The sequence below is a fragment of the Myotis myotis genome, unplaced genomic scaffold (assembly GCF_014108235.1).
Source record: "Myotis myotis isolate mMyoMyo1 unplaced genomic scaffold, mMyoMyo1.p scaffold_m19_p_6, whole genome shotgun sequence".
In the NCBI taxonomy this organism is placed as follows: Eukaryota; Metazoa; Chordata; class Mammalia; order Chiroptera; family Vespertilionidae; genus Myotis; species Myotis myotis.
In genome coordinates, this window is record NW_023416368.1 from 57863147 (window position 1) to 57879631 (window position 16485).

At 38.9% G+C, this 16485-nt stretch overlaps 1 protein-coding gene across 2 annotated transcripts; it reads right to left on the reverse strand.

The window, feature by feature from the left end:
* Positions 1-4554: 4554 nt before the first annotated feature.
* Positions 4555-16403, reverse strand: TIGD4 (tigger transposable element derived 4). 2 transcript variants are annotated; one of them, XM_036315306.1, is made up of 3 exons: positions 16200-16403; positions 7597-7685; positions 4555-7442 (listed from the first exon to the last, which is right to left on the reverse strand). In XM_036315306.1, the coding sequence occupies exon 3, from the start codon at positions 6898-6900 to the stop codon at positions 5362-5364; it is 1539 nt and encodes a 512-aa protein (XP_036171199.1). In that variant the 5' UTR covers positions 6901-7442; positions 7597-7685; positions 16200-16403; the 3' UTR covers positions 4555-5361. The 2 variants fall into 2 exon arrangements, with proteins under 2 accessions (XP_036171199.1, XP_036171200.1); XM_036315307.1 differs by having other exon boundaries at positions 4555-7685.
* Positions 16404-16485: the final 82 nt, after the last annotated feature.

Below are 16485 nucleotides of genomic sequence, written 5' to 3' on the forward strand. Positions count from 1 at the left end.
TATGTGCTTGTCTATTGTCATCCTATATAATAAAAGAGTAGCAAGCAAATTGTCCCCCTCGACTGGGAGTTGTCCGGGAGTTCGAGCAGGGGGTGGGGCTGGCTGGGGGAAGGGAGGGGAGCCCTTGCCGGCAGTGGGTAGCTGCTAGAGACCCTACCAGTGCACAAATGTCATGCACTGGGCCTCTAGTTCTTTATAATCTTGTCTATTGTGATAGCCTCCCTGCCCCCACACACACAAAAAAATATTGTTTTTGTTTGCATTTCTTTGATTTCTAGTGATTTTGAAAATGTTTTCATACTTTTGGTATTTTTATTCTCAATGAATTTTCTTGAGTGTCACTTTTAAAAATATTTTACCTATTAAAATATGAAAATATTTTGATTTAACTATATTTTTCCTAGTATTTGCAAGTTTCTTTCTGTTCTCTCCTCTTTTCCCTTCCTTCCTTCCTTCCTTCCTTTCTTCCTTCCTTCTGTCCTTCCTTCCTTCCTTCCTTCCTTCCTTCCTTCCTTCCTTCCTTCCTTCCTTCTTTCTTTCATTTCAAAAGCCTAATGCTTTTAGGATTCATTTTGATGAATGACTTTAAAAATCCTATATTTAGCCAGTTAGCCCAATACCAGTTATTGAATAATTCATCTATTTAACCACTGATTAAAAACCATTTTATCATATGCTAAATTTATTGTATTTTTCTAGATATCATATATTATTCCTTTGATAACCTTTTAATTCTCTTTTTTACACCATATTGTTTAAACTTCTGTTAAATCAAATACTTGTTTTTTTCAAAATTTTCTTAGATATTGATACATAGTATTTATTCTTCTAGGTGAAAATCAGAATTATTTTACAAAGTTTTCAGTAAACCTGCATTGGGGTTTTGATTGGGATTAAGTTGGAGGAAAGAGATTTCTATATTAACTCTTCCTATTGATTCAAGGACATGATATAGTTCCATATTACTTCTTAAGTTTCATAAACTTTAAAGCCCATCCTAATAGCTATAGCTGATTAACATCCTAAAATACGCATGCTCTTCTCTTTCAGTTTTTAGCAAGTTGGAAACAATTAATATGTGCATACCTTTATTGAATAATTCATCTATTTAACCAATGGTTAGAAAACATTTCATTGGTACTAGGTAATTGTTATGGACTGTTCCCCTTAAAAATTTATGTTGAATCCCTAAATCCACCCTCACTCACAGTGCGATGGTATTTGATTTGGAGACAGGGCCTTTGGGAGCAAATTAGGGTTAGGTGCGGCCATGAGGGTGAGGGCTCTATGATGGGATTGGTGCTCTTGTAAGAAGAGATACCAAAGAGTTTGGTGTTCTCCCTCTCTCTCTCTCTCTCTGTTTTTTGGCACAAAGGAGTCACGTGACTATCTATAAAGCAAGGGGCGAACCCTAACCATAAACTGACCATGCTGGCACCTTAACCTCAGACATCCAGCCTCCAGAACTGAGAAAATAAATTTCTGTTGTTTAAGCCAAACTTAACAACAAATTTCTGTTGTTAAGTTTATGGTGTTTTGGTATTTTGTTATGGCAGCCCATGCAGACTACTACCGTGTTTATATTACTTAGTCTCCCCTGAGCTCTGGGTTATCCTTGGCTTCACAGCCCAAGGAAATAATACAATTGAAGGAACTAATGTGGTGACAGAAAGGGCACCTTTGTGATGAATACTTATTTTATTGAATTGCTTTGCACAATGATCAAGTCAGGAAAAATGAAGATTTCTAAGTCACCTTATTCCCTCATTCAACATGAAAATAAATGTTTAGTTCTACAGAGAAATTGCATATTTCTAGAAATGTTAGCCTCCCTATTTTATTGCACAGAAAAATTCCAATAAGAAAATTGGTCATTAATGTTTAGTGACCACAACGTTAATACTTGGGCATATCTGGAAGTAGGAACGAAAGCACCTTTCTAGCCATTCCCTATAGTTGTGGAACATTTTAGAGTTTGCTAAATGTCTTCATATGCAAAATTTTCTTTCCTCAAAAGAAATTCAAATGGTGTGTCAGTCTCATTTTATGGATGAAGCAAACAGTTCAGAGAAATGAAATGTTTTTTGCAAGCATAAAACTAGGGCTAAAAGTAATTTAGTCCATTGAGTGGGATTATTTTCCGAGAACTTATTGTGTGCACACTATGGTCCCCAACCTAGTCTTTTATCTCCTGTGGTGGTAGGATCTCCCAGCATCTGGTGTAGCTTCTTGGCTGCCTTAGGCTGCACTGTCCTTCGCTCAGGGAGCTCATGGTGCTCCCAAAGATCCAGCCCATCACTAGACTCTGAATCTTCGAGGCAGCAGATACGTGGTGCTGCCTCTCTTAAGGGGCAAATCTCTCTCTGCCGGTCTCTACCGAGTCCCTTTTGGGCCAGTAATTGAAAAGGGCTTCTCTTGACATCTGAGGTGTTTGCTTGGGAAGCTCTCCTTTAGCTCTGCCCTCCCCTAGTTTCCTCCCCCTCCCAGTTATTCTGCTTTGTATTCAGTAAAAGCGATGTTAGACATTTAACCTTAGGTCCAAATGAGAAGCCAGGCAGGCAACACGAAACCCACAGGCTTTGATTTACTCATTGTCCTACTTTATCCTGAACCAAACCTTTCACTAGCAGTTCAGTAGCCATTGGTAGTGAAATAATGTCCCAAATTCAAGGTTTGTTGCTTGATGAAGTAGAAAGAAGCAAAAACCACATTGAAACAGTAGGAAATTATAAGGCAAGAAACAATGGAAATAATGCCACATTTAATTGAAAAACAGGTGAAAAGACAAGTGGCATTTAGGTCCAACTTGCAATGATTGTATAGAGAAGATAAATCAGGAGCAAGGTATACAGCGCAATCCTCTATGTCCTAGGACAAATGAATATTTAACTTTCATTGTTCTGAAAATTATTTGCATCTACATATTTTGTAAATTTAACAGAAGAGTGTACAACATTAACAACTTAAAGTTTGTCTTTGAATTTAAATCTGAAGTTAAGTTTTTCTTATCCTTTATATAGCAACCTTGTCTTTTTTAAATCATCTTTACGTTTATTATGCCCTAGAAGTAAAAACAAAAACAAAAAAAGGAGTCATATCATATAAAGGAAAAAAGGAGTAGATGCTTTCTGCACTTCAGAAATATTAAAGTTGCTTTAAATACTTTCAATAGAACTCCACTGGAACCTGTGTGTTAGAATGGTACAGAATTGCCAAATCAGATGGTTTCCAGTATTTCATTAGTAATAGTGTTCTCAGGAGAGATCTTGTGATAGAGCCATCAGCATAGTTTCAGCATGTTCTCTGAAATATTTCACCCTCAGGCCCCTAAATTCAAGGGGAAAATAATAGAATTTTCTTTTATAGAGTACAGAAAAGCAGCATAAAGGTATCTAGTTAGAATAACACAGGATGAGGTGACAGGGAACTGCTGCATTTAGCTTGGGCTCTGATATTCTAAACAAAGAATTTAGTATTTCCAGGTTTTAAATTCCTCATCTGTAAACATGAAGATAATAATCCTTATGTCATAGAGTATCTTAAATGACTAAAATGAAAATATTTGATCTAAAAATGTTATGAAATGCAAAAAGAAAGAAAAAAATTGTTGAGAACTCAATATATGCCAGATATTATATTTATAGCTGGGGCTCTGAAGAGCTACTTTCGGCCCAAAATTCTACCACACTAAAATTTTAAATCAAATCATCAATAAAAATGATTTTAATAATCCATATTTCATTCTAAAACAAACTCTTAATTTTAACACATTTTAAGTGTTGCTATTACAAAATCTCAAAAGCAGAGTAAATCAACAATGGAAAATAAAAATACTTTCTATGAATATTTCATTTGAAATGTGTCTTGTTGGCACACTAATAATTCATAATAAAAAGAAACTGAATAATGTTTTACATTTTCCAAAATAGTTTTAAAAGGGGACCCTAAATTAGATATAATGAGTTAAATAAGCATACAATTTAAAATTTAACAATATAAAAGTCTGACCCAATGAACTTGTATGTATATACGCATAACCCATGGACATAGACAAAGGAGTGGTGAGGGCCTGGGGGTGGGGAGGACTGGAGCGGGCTGGAAGAGGTTAATGGGGGAAAAAGGAGGATCTATGTATCACTTCAACAAAGATTTAAAAAATAAATAAATAAGTAAAAAATAAAAGTCTGACCCATTGTTATATTTTTACTGTTTACAGACTATTTTGTGGATAAAGAGTAAATAATTGGATACAATATTTTAAAACATTCTGTAGACAAAGCTTCCTCAAACAGAAATTTAATCCAAAATATTACCATGGAAGGGGGATTAAATACATTAGAATATGCTAAAGGACACTCAGCTTTTACTAAAAATAAGATTCAGTAAGATCAAGGAAATAAATATTATAGATTATAAGCTTCAGCTGTTAAAATTAGAAAACTAAGAACCACATAAGATATTTTTTTTCTAGTAGCAATATATGTAATCTTCATATTTATTTTTTATTTATTTATTTTTAAATTTTATTTTATTGCTTAAAGTATTACAAAGAGTAGTACATATGTCTCCTTTTTAAGAGTAGTATTATTACAATATAAATATCATAAGAGTTTAACAAATGTTTCAATAATGTATTTTACTATTTTCACACACATATACATACAAATATTTAGAAAGAATCCATATCATCCTCTGTTTTTAGATGATAAGAAAAGTCTGATGTCACAGTCTTTTGTTTGAACTTATATAGAAATAACTTGAAAATAGTTAAGACAAATTTTTAATCATTTTGGTGTATGATTGGGTCCAGTTTTATTTTCAGTAGTTTTTTTTTATCATTTATTTTTAAAAATATTAGCTCGTTATGAGAAAAATTTAAAAATTTAAAATTAATACTTGATCCTTAAGAGTCTAGTTAAAACATACACGGCATATATATGTACTTATAAAATAAATATCTAAGCAATAATAAAGATTTTGTTCCTTAAATGAGGTAGTTAAGCTAAAATATTCTGGAACATGACGTACACATTAAAAAAGAAAGAAAATAGTAATCACCAATTCAATCTGTATAAATCAGATAGCTGGATAGTTTTTTATTTTTAACACATTTACCATATTTTTCAAGTACAGGCCTCTGAAATACATTTCTACTTTTCAAAAGCTTGCTAAATTGAAATTCAGCTTTTTCATTTACTTAATTTACGTAGGGAATTTTACTAATCAGACCAGACATTTGCAAGTAAACCAAATGCACTAATTTTTCATTTTTTGTGTTTGTGGTATTTTCCCTTTACATACCTCATATAGAAAAATATATCAGGAAAAGGTACTAGTCTTCAGTTGTTGTAAAATAATTAATTACTTAAGTGATAAAGAGTTAATAAAAATTTCAAGGTCTGCTAAAGAATTATGAAGCCCATCATTCATATCTTGACTTCTAAGAAAATTTTTAAGAGTAGCTAAAGCAGTTATTGCCTCATTTTTTGAGGGTAAGGGAAGTTCAGTTCCCAGAGACCCACCATCATCCTCTTCATCAGAAGTATAAAATCCAGTTTCATCTGATTTACTTTCTTTGGTCCAGACCGTATCACCACTTGGCGCTGCTTCACATGTCTCCAAGTCATCGTCCAGGGCAGCATACTCTTCTATAGATAAACCTTCAGGAAACTCCACTCCCGCTGCTTGGGCGTGGGACACCAAATCAAGACCAGTGTTGGACTCTGTATTTGTCTTGTCGCTTTCTCCCTGTTGAGATTTGAATCCTGCCTCTTCATAGCTCTTAGCAATAGTCTCTGGGGTTACAGCCCTCCAACAGAGATGCAATGTGTCAACTGCATCTAGTAGGGAAAATGTAAATTCTTTGCTGCCTTCAACAGAACTTAAAAATTTCTTGATAAGACAATGTCGATATTTGATTTTAAGGCTTTTAATAACACCTTGTTTCATAGCTATAAATTTGGGAGACAAACATGATGGGAAAAATGCTAACTCAATGGACTTCAGGTTCTTTACCTCTGGGTGTGCAGGAAGAGAATCAACAAAAATCACAACTCTTCGTTGCTGGGCTTGAAATTTCTCATCAAGCTTCTGCATCCACTGTTCAAATATATCTGAGGTCATCCATGCCATTCTGTTAGCTTCATAACACACAGGCAATGATTTTATTCCTTTGAAACAATGTGGATTTCTGTTTTTCCCAATGATAAGCAAAGGAAGTTTTTCGGAGCCATCCATGTTTGTCCCGACCACCAGCGTTATTCTGTCTTTGCATAACTTTCCAATTGAGCACGTTTCTCCTTTAAATGCAAATGTATTTGTAGGTAACATTCGATAAAGCAGTCCAGTCTCTTTTATATTAAAAACATTTTTAGGATGATAATCATTTAAATAATAAGGAAGTACGTTTTGGTGCCACACCGCTGAAGGGTCTACTGATACACCTGTAGCTTCTACAGGTTGAGCTCTGAATACTAAACCATACCTGGATTTAAAGCGATCCAGCCAACCATTACTACACTTAAAATCATTATGTCCCAGTTTCTGGGCAAAATCATTTGCTTTTAGACGCAACATTGGACCATTAACTGGTACATTTAGACACTGAGCAATTCGATACCACCTCATTAATGCCTCTTCCAGATCTGTGTAGAAAGCAGTTCTCAGTCTTTTTCTCTTTGGATCAAATCTCAGAGATTCAAAGGCTTCTAGAACTTTGTCTTTATTCTTCATAATAGAGGACAATGAATTTTTCTTTATTCCATATTCAGCTGCAATCTCTGCTTTTTTCTTGCCACTTTCTACTGCATTTATGATGTCGATCTTTTCTTCAATGGATAAACTTTTCTTCTTTTTCACTGTTACGGGGAGAGTTGAGGCATCTGCAGAAGCTTCTGCCATCTCAACCAGCACTTATATAGAGATTTCTCCTCTTCCTGGTGTCTGTTTCTTTAATTAAATGTCTTTTCCTGTATGACACAATTTGCTACTTTCTCTCCCACGTCATACATTACAAGTTGGTATATGTATAATAGTCTTATTCCTATTGATGACTAAATATATATTTTTTCAAAGGATCTAAATAAGAAAAATGTTATATGTAACTAGAATAGTTTAGAAGAAAAACTTCCTTCCCAGGACCTTGTGTAGCTCAGTTTATAGTTTATTCAGAGTTTCAGAAGTCAAGCTAAAATAGAAATCTCATTATATCAAACCTGTCCAGTCCTGCTGATATATTTTTGGAACTTCAATCCTTTAAGACGGTTCACTTTATCCATTTGCTCATTCAACCTCCTATTAATTCTCCACAGAAGGCCTCAGAGATAAGAACAAGTAGCATTTAGAAATTTTCATGCAAAATGTTACCCATTAATTTCCAAGTCTCTTCAGGGTAGAGAAGGAAACGGTAGAATCCTTAGGGCTTGACGGTATACCTTCTGTCTCTTGAAAATACAAAAACAAACAGAACAGCATTTTTAGCAATATGTCAAATGAATATGAAAAATATTTACACTAATGAGTTATGCTTTTAATAATAAAAAAAGAATGAGAATATGTTTCTGAAAATACAATAGCCAAAGCAGGAGAAATGCTTACCTTCTGAAGAGCCTCTGTAGAAGGCTCTCTGGCTCTGCTCTGTGCATTTGAATTTTCACTTGCCTTTGAATGCTTTGTAATATATACTTCTGAAATAAACCAGACAAATTTAATCTGTTTTGAAAATGTGGGCTGACCAAAATTAAAGAACTAAAAATGATGCTGGATATATCTTTGGTGGCTATTTTTTACATGAAGTCAGACTGCCCCCTCTGACTTCTCTAAAAGAAAAACATAGTCAGACAGTAGTCACAAGGTCCAACTTTTAATAGCACATGAGAGACAGTGTCTCCTTTATGGGAATCTGGTAGAAAATGCTTCACTAAAAATCCATTCAAGTGAATTCATTACATAGTTTTAAAATCTAAAACTTATTCTATCTAAATGTATCAATTAAAAGTATCTACTAATTTTTGTATCCATTTGATGCATTAGTCAGATGCACCGAGGCCAGAAATACTTGACAAAATGCATAAAAATAAACAAGTTATTAAGAGGCTATAAGGCAGAAAAAGACCTAGACTACGAAGGAGAGCGACCATATGTCTTAGTCTCTCTACTTCCCTTCTCTGTAGAATAAAGGGCTTATCATAGTGTAAAGACAGGAGCTTTGGTGCCAGGCACATTTGAATTGACAAATGACTCTGCCATTTAGTACTTATGTGATCCTGGGTAGTTCACTTAATTTGACTTCAGTTTTCTTACTTGTAAAATAGGGGTTAACTATAGCATCTGCCTCAGAGAATTATTGCACTTTCAATGGGATTCAATGAAAGAGTGTAAAACACTTAGCAGAATTATTTAGTGCCTTAGGAGATATTCAGTAAGTGTGTGGTGATGATCTCATCATCCTATCTTCTCTCTAATGCAGCGGTTCTCAACCTGTGGGTCGCGACCCTTTTGGGGGTCCAACGACCCTTTCACAGGAGTTGCCTAAGACCATCAGAAAGCATATATAATTACATATTGTTTTTGTGATTAATCACTATGCTTTAATTATGTTCAATTTGTAACAATGAAAATACATCCTGCATATCAGATGTTTACATTATGATTCATAACAGTAGCAAAATTACAGTTATGAAGTAGCAACGAAAATAATTTTATGGTTGGGGGTCACCACAACATGAGGAACTGTATAAAGGGTCACAGCATTAGGAAGGTTGAGAGCCACTGCTCTAATGTCACTTTTGTTGTGTCAGTCTATAAAATTCAAGATTTTACAATACGGGGATTGGCAAAAGTAGGTTTATAGTTTATTTTTGTATTATTATTTATGAATTAATTATTGTATTATTTGTTTTTTTCCCCTGCAAATAACTAGAAACCTACTTTTGCCCACCCTGTAGATACTGAAAGCAAAGTTTCTTAAACCAAAGAGTACTGAATCCATAGTCTTTAGAACTATTGCAGACTAAGATAACAAGCTAATTTGATATGCAGGTGTCACGCTGTATGAACTAGTGTGGATGCTCCATTCCTCTAGTTTTTCTCCCTGTACTCCTCAGTTTCAAGTGACACGTGCATTTTTTTTTTGCTCAAAATTTTTTGAAAAAACTTTTTGTCAAAATTCCTCTGCCTTTGTTGTCCAAATCAAGAAATAATTTTTATCATAGGAGTTACAACCAGTTAAGGAGTTTACCACTGTTGTTATTTGCAAGAAAGATCTTAATAATAATTATGATAGCCTAGGCTTTAATTTCTAAACTGCTTTACTTCCTATATTCCAAACAACTCAGGAGTAAGGTCAAACTGGATTTCAAAGCTCATCCTATATAATAAAAGGCTAATATGCAAATAGACTGAATGGCGGAACAACCGAACAACCAGTCGCTATGACTGCGCTCACCACCAAGGGGCGCGCGAGGAACATGGCAGGAGTTGGCACCAGGCGGCAGAGCGTGGAACATGGCGGGTGTCGGCCATAGCAGGATGGTGGAGCAGGTGAGCAGGAGCACCAGACCAAGGCGGGGTGCCAGTCGCTGTCATTGGGGCAAGCCTCTGGTGGTTACTGAAAATTCTTTGCTCCCGTGCACCACAGTCCCGCCCGGCACTCACACCCACTGCAGGTGCCCAGCGTAGGTCCCAATCTCAGGGTACCGTCAGCAGGTGCGAGCGGCAGCTGCCGGCCTCAATCATCCCGAAGGGCTGCTGGCAGACAGGGGGCTGAGGGCTGTGGTGGGAGGGGCCAGGTGGGGGCGCAAAGGATGGGCTGAGACCCACCCATGCCCACCACAGCCTTGCAGCCCACAATTCCTTTCAAGGTGCATGAATTTGTGCACTGGGCCCCTAGTCCTAATATATATAAAGAGCTAGATGCCATCATGACTGCACAGGCGAATGGTCACCATGAAGTGCATGGAGCACCTCTTGGTCACCCCCCCTCTCCTGACCCCCAAACTGTTCACCATGGGGGGGGCTGGCAGCGAGGCAGGACTGGGGACTGTTGAGCAGCAGTGGTGAGCTACTTCACAGGGTGGCCATGAGCTTAGCAGAGCAGTCACCCAGGTGGCAGCGAGTTTTGAGAAGCAGTCACAGGGCAGAAGAGTTTTGTGGAGCAGTTGCGGGGTTGGGGGAGCCTCGGGGAGCAGTGGTGGTGAGGGGGCAGTTTCGCAGAGCATCCAGCGGTGAGCTTTGCAGGGCAGCAGCAAGCTTCATGGAGCAGTCGAGGGGCTGTGAGCATCGCAGAGCATCCTGGGGTGGGGAGCTTCACATAGTGTCGCAGGGCCACAGAGGCCATGCGATGGAGGCCAGGCTAGGTCTAGGGACCCTAACCATGCACGACTTCGTGTGCACTGAGCCTCTAGTAATATAGTTATAATGTGGTTGAGTGCAGTCGGAATCCAGGCTTTCTAATGTCAAGTCTACCATTCTTTTCACTATAGTACAGTGTCCTTGAACCATACTGGTGTGGCCTCTTCTGATAATAGTTACACATTCTATACCCCCAGCACAAAGCCAAAGTCAGCATTTCCAATGCCTATCCAAACCTAATAACAACAAAAGCAATATCAGACCTCCACAGAAGAACAGGCCATTATGAATTCTGTGAACACAAACAGCAACCGAGGGAAGGATAACTTTTGTAAGTAAATAAGATTTTACCATTCAACTAAAAAAATTTTTTTTCTCATATATTGGCTCTCCTGTATGTTTTTGTGTAATTTCCTATACATCTATCATTTCAAAGTAAAAATTTATGAATATCTTGTTCTTATTAGGAAGATGCCAACCTTTAGAAATTGAGGTAGTAAGAACCAATTTTTATGTAAAGACAAAACTAAGCAAAACTATTCTTCAATCTCCCAATTTTTCTCATTTCTTCCTTTTTTCTTCTTTTCTTTTATCCCTCCCTTTTTCCTTCTACCTTATTTCATTTGTCAGAAAGAAACTCTATTATCTCAAAGCACAAGGATTAAAGAAAAAGTAATTTGAATTTCCTCCCTTACCACATCCCAAATAAAGCAATATAATATACATGACCAGAGATTACTTGTTATCTTGATCAAATTGAAAAGTGATATGTTGCCCAGCCGGTGTGGCTCAGCAGTTCAGCGTTTACCCAGGAACCAAGAGGTCACCAGTTCGATTCCCCGTCAGTTGTGGGCTCCATTCCTTGTGGGGGCCATGCAGGAAGTAACCAATCAATGATTCTTTATCATCATTGATGTTTCTATCTCTCTATCCCTCTTCCTTCCTCTCTCGCTAAAAAAACAATAAAAATATTTTTAAAAAAGAAAAATGATATGTTTATTTAGGAAGATATTAGGGTTTTTTTCTGATAGATAATAGCACATATTTCCTTATAAAACAGTTGTAGAAGCTATAATTTTCCCTGGTAAGATACAATATATCTTTATTCTTGAAATAACCACATTTCTAATCAGACAAGCTAGATATTTTTCCCTAGAAAAGAATAGAGCATCTACTGTTTAATCAAGAAACTGACATTTTCTATTCTCCCACAATATTACGTTTGGGTATGTGGCAGCAGCTAAAATTTCTCAGAAGTACTCATTCTCTCAATTAAGCTCATTAATCATTCTACCCTTAAAAATATTACAACAGAAAAATGCTGTACTACATGTTAGGAACTATTTTATCTATGTCAATAATAAAGCTAACTAAAGAATAAAAATAGGCATTCACTAAAAAAGACTTGCCAACTGAACCCCAAATAAAGAAAACAATGGTCAATTCTACTGGTCATAATAGAAATGTAAAACTTCTTTCAAAATAGGAGATACCTTTTTGGTTTTGGTTTTTGCCTATCAGAATGGCCATATCTAGTGTTTGCCAGAATGCAAAAACATAGGTTATTAGGAGGCACATAAATTGGTTAAAGCTTATAGAGGGCAAATTACTTATATGATACAAAAATCTTAAAAATGTCCATAACTTTTATTCAGCAAGTCTATATCTGCAATTTATCCCATCCAAATAATTATAGATGTAAAAATAATCTAGCTTACAAATGTATTCATTTTCTATTGCTGCCACACTTTTAGTGGCTTAAAACAACAGCTATTTATTATCTCACAAGGGTCTCACAAGGCAGAAAACAAGTTGCTAGTCATGTGGGACTCTTATCTGGAGACTCTGGGGGAAAATTGGCTTCCAACCTCATTCAGGTTATCTGCAGAATTTAACTACTTGTGGATGTAGGACTGTGGTCCTTGGTTTTTTGTTGGCTGTCAGCAGAGACTGCTCTCAGTTCCTGGAGGTCAGGTGCTTGCCTATGGCCTTCCTAAGTCAATTCTCTCTCATGCTTCCAATCCCTCTGACTTCCTCTGCTGCCACCAACAGGAGAAAACGCTCTACTCTTAGAAGGCCTAAGTAATAAGTTCAGGTCCACCCAGATTTTCTCCCTTTTGATTAACTCAAAGTCAACTGATTAGTAACCTTAATTACATCTGCAGTGTCTTTTTTTGTATATAACAATCATGTGAATGATATTCTATCACGTTCACAGGGAAGAGAATTATACAAAGTGAGGATCATTGGAAATCATTTTAGAATTCTACCACACTATAATATTCCTCACATCTACACTAATAAAAGAGAAACATGCAAAATGACTGTTCCTCCGCAACACCCACCAGCCAATCAGAGCAAGTATGCAAATTAACCCAACAAATATGGTGGTTAATTTGCATACGCAGGCATGGAGCAAAGGCTGAAGGCAGCGTAGAAGGAAGCCAAGTGCTGCAGAAGGGACTGAAGCAGCAGAAAAGGAAGGGAGCCCAGGCAGCAGAGACAGAGCGGAGCCGAGGCAGCAGAGATGGGAGGGAGCAGGGCAGCTGCAAGAAGCCCTATTCTTGCAGGAATCTTCCTGCAACGGGCCTCTAGTTGTTTTATAATTATAGACAAGACTTAAAATAACCTAAATGTGCAACCAAAAGGATTAGATATAAGTAAATTAAGGAAAATCTATGCTAAATACTACTGAGCCACTAAAGGAGAATATTTAATGATGAGAGGAAAATTCCATACTCTAATAAGTGAAAAAAGCAAAATGCAAAACTATGCCAAGAAATACAACATATACTTAAAATTGCAGGAGGCCAGTGGGTCATGGCTATTCCTGTAGTGCTTAGTAAACAGAAGGTTCTCAATAATAATTTGTTAATGAAGAAAAAATATATATGCATAGAAAAAAAGACATTAACCAAAATGTTGAATGTTGACTCTAGGTAATGGAATTATGATTAAGTTCAGGTTTTTTTTTCTCTTTGTAGTTAAAACAATGTCTACTCTTATGTTCTACTCATTCTACCACTTGTGGGCTTCTTTAAGTGTTCCATTAATCAGTATCCTCTAATAAAGAAGTTGTCTCCAGAGAATTATACTGTGCAATCAGTAACTAATTATTTCTGCATGAAAAGGGAACTGCTAATAAAGAGCGATGAAAATATTACAACATTACTGGAGTTCCCCTCAAAAAGATCTAAAGGTATCGCCAAACTGGTTTGGCTCAGTGGATAGAGCATTGGCCTGTGGACTGAAAGGTCCCGGGTTCGATTCCAGTCAAGGGCATGTACCATGGTTACGGGCACATCCCTAGTAGGAGGTGTGCAGGAGGCAGCTGATCAATGTTTCTCTCTCATCGATGTTTCTAACTCTCTATCCTTCTCCCTTCCTCTCTGTAAAAAATCAATAAAATATATTTTTTAAAAAAAGATCTAAAGGTATCACCTTCCTCTTTCATTGAGGAAATAATATTGATAAGCAGTATACAACATTCAACATCTAAAGCAAAGAGAAAAGGTCATGTTCACTTTTACTTCATTCAGAAAGGAACAATAACAATATCCTTTAACCCGTTGCCTCCTTTCTTTCTGGCCAAAAAATGAGATAGGCTGCCAGAGTTCCTCATAAGCCAAATGAATACATGGTACCTGATTTTTTGAAAGCTGAATAATAGACAATAACACTGCAAAGATAAATACGTAGAAAATCCCCTTGTCATAAACATATACGGCAGGCAGCTATTCCTTTCTTACCTCTCCAAACATAATTGCCAATTGAGAGAAAAGTAGTTATGATCTATTCTTCCTAAAAATGGTTAAGTAGAATTCCCTAAGCTCTAGGGGGCAGGGTGAGAGGGAGGAGGAGGAGGAGGAAGGGGGGAGGGTGGGGGAGAGGAGGAAGGAGGGCGGAAGGGATGGAGGGAGACCGAGAAAGATAGATACGGGGGGGGGGGGGGGGAGAACAAAGGTTGGGAGGAAGGGAGGTAATAAAGAAAGGAAAGAAGGAAGGAAGGAGGGAGAGAAGAAAGAGGGAAGAAAAAATGTCTCCATCTAAGCAGAGTTAGGTTTAAAATTATGTCTTTCAGTTAGTATGAAAAATTTCCCCCAAATCTGAAGAATACCTGTTACTGCTTCCTTTTCCCAAAGAAATTGCATAGACTTTCACTGTTTTCCTCCACCAGCTGAAGTAGCTTCCAGTGTTTTCTTCCAGCCAACCTGCACTCTGATTTCCCTCGAGGCAGCAGAAATCATGGGGAAGATTAACCCTGTATATAGCTCTGCACACTGCATATGAGGACTAATCATGCACAGTGCCAGGATCACGCTAGACTAAGTACCTAACATGATCCACAGCACCCTCACCAAGCACAAGTTAGCATTAGTTCCAAGTCCATCAGAATCTCTATCAAGGCCAGCAGCACCTTCCGAGGACATCATCCATCGAAGGACGCATAACTAAAGCAAGTGTCCACAAACCTGAGTGTTAACAGACTAATAGTGAGACTGACTGCAATGAAGCTATGTGTCCCCAAACTCAAGACAGCTCGCAGGAGTCCTTAAGACACCAGTCAGCCTAAACAGTTCTAAGTGCACATCACTCCAGCACCACCAGCACAGCCGGCAGCTCCTCCTGGTCACCTTTGGGAACTCCAAGAACCCTTGTCCTTAGCCACTACAGTCCATTCGGTTCCTATACAATAAGAGCAGTAATTAGTCTAATTGGAACCCTTTTCTTATAATGGAGAAGACTAACAGGATGGCTCCGAACTGAAAGGCCATAGTAAGCTCCAGAACTTGTGACAGTTTGGGTGAATTGGCATTTATATTTGCTCTTTTTTAAAAAAACAGAACCATTTAAGATAAAGGCCATTGATATTCCATTTATGTTTTGGGATTTCAGTGCTATTTCTGCTAGAGGAGATGTCCTGGAGATCTTAGAAAATAAATATTGTTATTTTATTTTTGAAACATTTGTGGTGTCATGAGTATATACTATTCACGGATATGGAGAAGACATCTGTACACAGGGATATACTGTTCCCTGAAACTCCCTAGAAATTTATAGAGGCAGAGTCTGCCTTGGGGCACTGCATTATTTTATATATATGTATATATGGAGTGCACTGTTTGTATCCCTTCGCATTTCTAAAGGAAATGGCGGTAGAAATGAGCAGCCACGCTGTCCGAGGAAAAGCAGTCCAAAGCAGTCCAGAACCTTGAAGGGAGGCACGTGCGGAGGCGTCAACTGTGTGCACAGCATGTACAGGAGCGTCGGGTGTGTCTCGCACCACTGCGGAGCCGTACTCTCCCTCCATTCATACTCTTCCTCCACTCGGTGCGGGGCGAGGGGGAGTGTCCCGAGTACAGGTTGGGGGCCTCAATTTAGGAAACCACCAAGGGCTCTGAGAAAAAGGGACTGTCCAGCGGGGTCTGTGATCCACTTAAGTAGTAACGGGGCAAAGAAAGGGAAAAAAATCGGTTCTATGGATAAAGAAATAGGAGCAGGAGAGAAAAGTACGGGGATCCACTGTCGGCGAGCGAGCAGAGCAGACAGTGATCGCAAAGACAGAGCAGTGACGAGAACTCGGGGATACCCGCGGCCGCGGTGGTCGGGTCTCCCCGCGAGGGGGGGGCGTGAGGACGTGGCCGGGAGGGGCGCTCCAGGCGTCCAGGCAGCGGCGGCGAGGCGCCCGCAGCGCATCTGCTCCCGGACCCCGCATCCCCTCCACCTGCCACCCCCGCGGGACTGGAGCAACCTCGGTGCTCCCCGCAGCGGAGAAGGGAGCTTGGGCTCTCCGGTGATTTACGGGGCGGTGAGCTACGTCCGCCTCCACCCTCCCGCCGCCGGCTCACCGTCTGTTGGGGGGACGCCTAACGCGCGAGGCCGGGGTGTGTGAATGAGAAAGGAGGGATGCTGAGGGCTCCTGGAGACCTCCGACCCGTCAAGCTCAGGCCCGCGCAAGCTCCCAGCTCTGGCAGGTGCCTCGGAACCCGCGTACACGCCCCTCTGTGATCCCACCGAAGCCAGAAAATTACCCGGGCAACCGCACGGGCGGAGCCCCGGATGTGGTTGCTAAGGCCGCAGCGAGAGGGGCGGGGCCAGGCTCCCGGAGACTGGGGGGGCCGGGGGGGGGGGGCG